General features: G+C 34.2%; 1 protein-coding gene across 1 annotated transcript; it reads right to left on the bottom strand.

Annotated features, from left to right (window-relative positions):
• Positions 1–1,260: 1,260 nt before the first annotated feature.
• LOC309564630 (olfactory receptor 1J21-like) lies at positions 1,261–2,205 on the bottom strand (the record flags this gene model as incomplete). The annotated part of the gene is made up of 1 exon (XM_082269291.1): positions 1,261–2,205. The coding sequence occupies one exon, from the start codon at positions 2,203–2,205 to the stop codon at positions 1,261–1,263; it is 945 nt and encodes a 314-aa protein (XP_082125417.1).
• Positions 2,206–2,427: the final 222 nt, after the last annotated feature.

The raw sequence follows: 2,427 nt of genomic DNA, 5'->3' as shown, positions 1-2,427 counted from the left end.
AAGTGCACTTAATATTATTAAAGCGGAGTTCCACCCAAAAGTGGAAACGCAGAGTGGATTGTGGACCTGTTTGGTGGATATACTGTATATATGAAGAGGCACAGTAGCTGGTTTATAATTTTACCAGCCAATCCATCTGGTGAGTCAGTTTGGGGTGATTGGTGAAGGAGTACACTGGGTGTGGATTGGCACAGAAGATTCGTTGCACAGAATATACTGACCTTTCTGCACTTTATTTGAATGTTTTTGGGACTTTATTAGCAATATTATTGGATGTACATTGTTTATGAATTTTTTGTGATGTTTTTATTTTTATGTATATCAATTGATTTATTTATTGATATGAATTGTTTTGTTAGCCCACATTTATTTCGCTGAATCTTTCACTGATTTGAATTATTTTTTATAACATATTTCTTCAACTTTTTATCACTATCTCTACAACATATTTTTGCACTGATTAACAGAAAAAGTTTTTCTTTTTTATAAGTATTATTATACATCATGACTATTGCACTTTTTTTGTATGATATTATAGGATACATAAGATTGTAGGGTAGATTTACGCTGATTTTATAGTTTGTTGTTCATTGCCAGCATGCAGTGAATTTTTAATTAATCAAATTTTGACATTATTTTGGTTGTTATATTATGATTTTAATTGAAAGGTGAGGATCATTGCACATCTGAATAACCTGTGCTGCATATATATAGCTAATATTCATTCAAGGTGTGGGTAAAAATAATGTTAAATAGTGTTCGCAGCAACATAGACAAATATACAACTGTGGGTATAGGATTGTGTATATGGGATTGTATGGTTGGGTTTTCATTACTGTTTTTTTTTTTTTATTGGTGGAGCCAGATGGACTTTTTTCAACCTGACTAACTATGTAACCATGTATCACAATTTTTGCTGGGATTAGGTTATTCTGCTGGGGTTTATTTGATTTAATTTGTAGAACAATGTTCTCTAGTCTGTTAAATTTCAGTTTCTGCTCTCACATACAGATAGCTGCATTAGAATCTGAATATTTTGGACCAAAGTGAAAATGGCAAAAATGTATGACTGACAGAGCTGGAGATGCCACATGATGCTATTAAGATAGTATGAAACAAAATCCCTGAAGAGGGTTTCCAACACCTTGCCAAACCTATTTTAAAACATTCTGGCTCTGAAAAATATAATAATAATAATAATAATAAAAAAAATAATAATAATTTAATACAAAATAATTATTTATAGTATCTGCTGAAAAATTATTTAATGGAAATCAGGTTCCTGTTCCTTTTTATATTTCTTATAGCATTCAAAATATCTTTGTTCCTCAAAGTGTAGACAAACGGGTTGAGCATTGGAACCACTGCTGTATAAAGCAAAGTCAGCAACTTGTCCAGTTCCTTAGAACCTTCAGATTCTGGTTTGCCATACAATATATTGATTGGACCATAGAATAATATTACTGTGGTGAGGTGAGAGGTGCAACTGGAATAAGCTTTCATTCGTCCCTCTGAGGAACGGATTTTCAGTATGGTGGAGATGATAAATACGTAGGAGGTTATAATAAGCAAAAAGGGAAAAGATGCCAACAGTATATCCTCACATAACATAAGTAAGTTTCTGCTTGTAACATCACTAGAGGTTATTGCATACAGTTCTTTCAGATCACAAAAGAAATGGTCAACCTTTCGTGTGAGACAGAAGGATAAAAGAGATGCAGATAACACATTGATTGCTGCAGCAATCACAGATATAAGCCAAGTGGACAGAGCCAATGAGATGCATACATCTTTATTCATGAGTAAGGAATACTGTAACGGCTTACAGATTGCCACATATCGGTCATAGGCCATGGAGGTCAGTACAAATATATCAGAAACCATTGACAATGGGAAGAAGTACACCTGAGTCATACATGCGGAGAAAGACATCCAATGGACATGTGTTTGGAGTATGAAGAGCAGTTTTGGAAGAGTAACTGAAACATATATAACATCACTAATAGCAAGATTACTCAAGAAGAAATACATTGGAGTATGGAGTCGGGGAACCAGACACACCAATTGAGCAATGGTCATGTTTCCAAGGACGGCCACCAGATACATCAATAGAACTGCAATGAAAAGGAGACATTGTCCAGTTTCAGAGATGGAAAATGCTGAAATATAGAAAACATTTTCTGTACTGTTCAAGCATTCCTTCATCTCCTCTGCATGAGAAAAAAACGGAAATATAGTTAATCATTTTTGGAATTTATTTGAGGAGATTGTAGTCATATTTGTGCACTTGCCGCAGAAACAATTGAGTACTGTCCATGATACTTTTTCTATTTGCACTACCATAGAACTTTTCTGGACAAGCTTTCATGGTGTGCCCCCTTCTTCAAGGTCCAAGCACTACTAATGCACAAAGTTTTTAGTTAATAA

The sequence above is a fragment of the Pelophylax lessonae genome (genome assembly GCF_965119305.1).
Source record: "Pelophylax lessonae genome assembly, chromosome: 9".
Lineage (NCBI taxonomy): Eukaryota > Metazoa > Chordata > Amphibia > Anura > Ranidae > Pelophylax > Pelophylax lessonae.
This window is presented reverse-complemented; position numbering and strand designations above follow the sequence as displayed.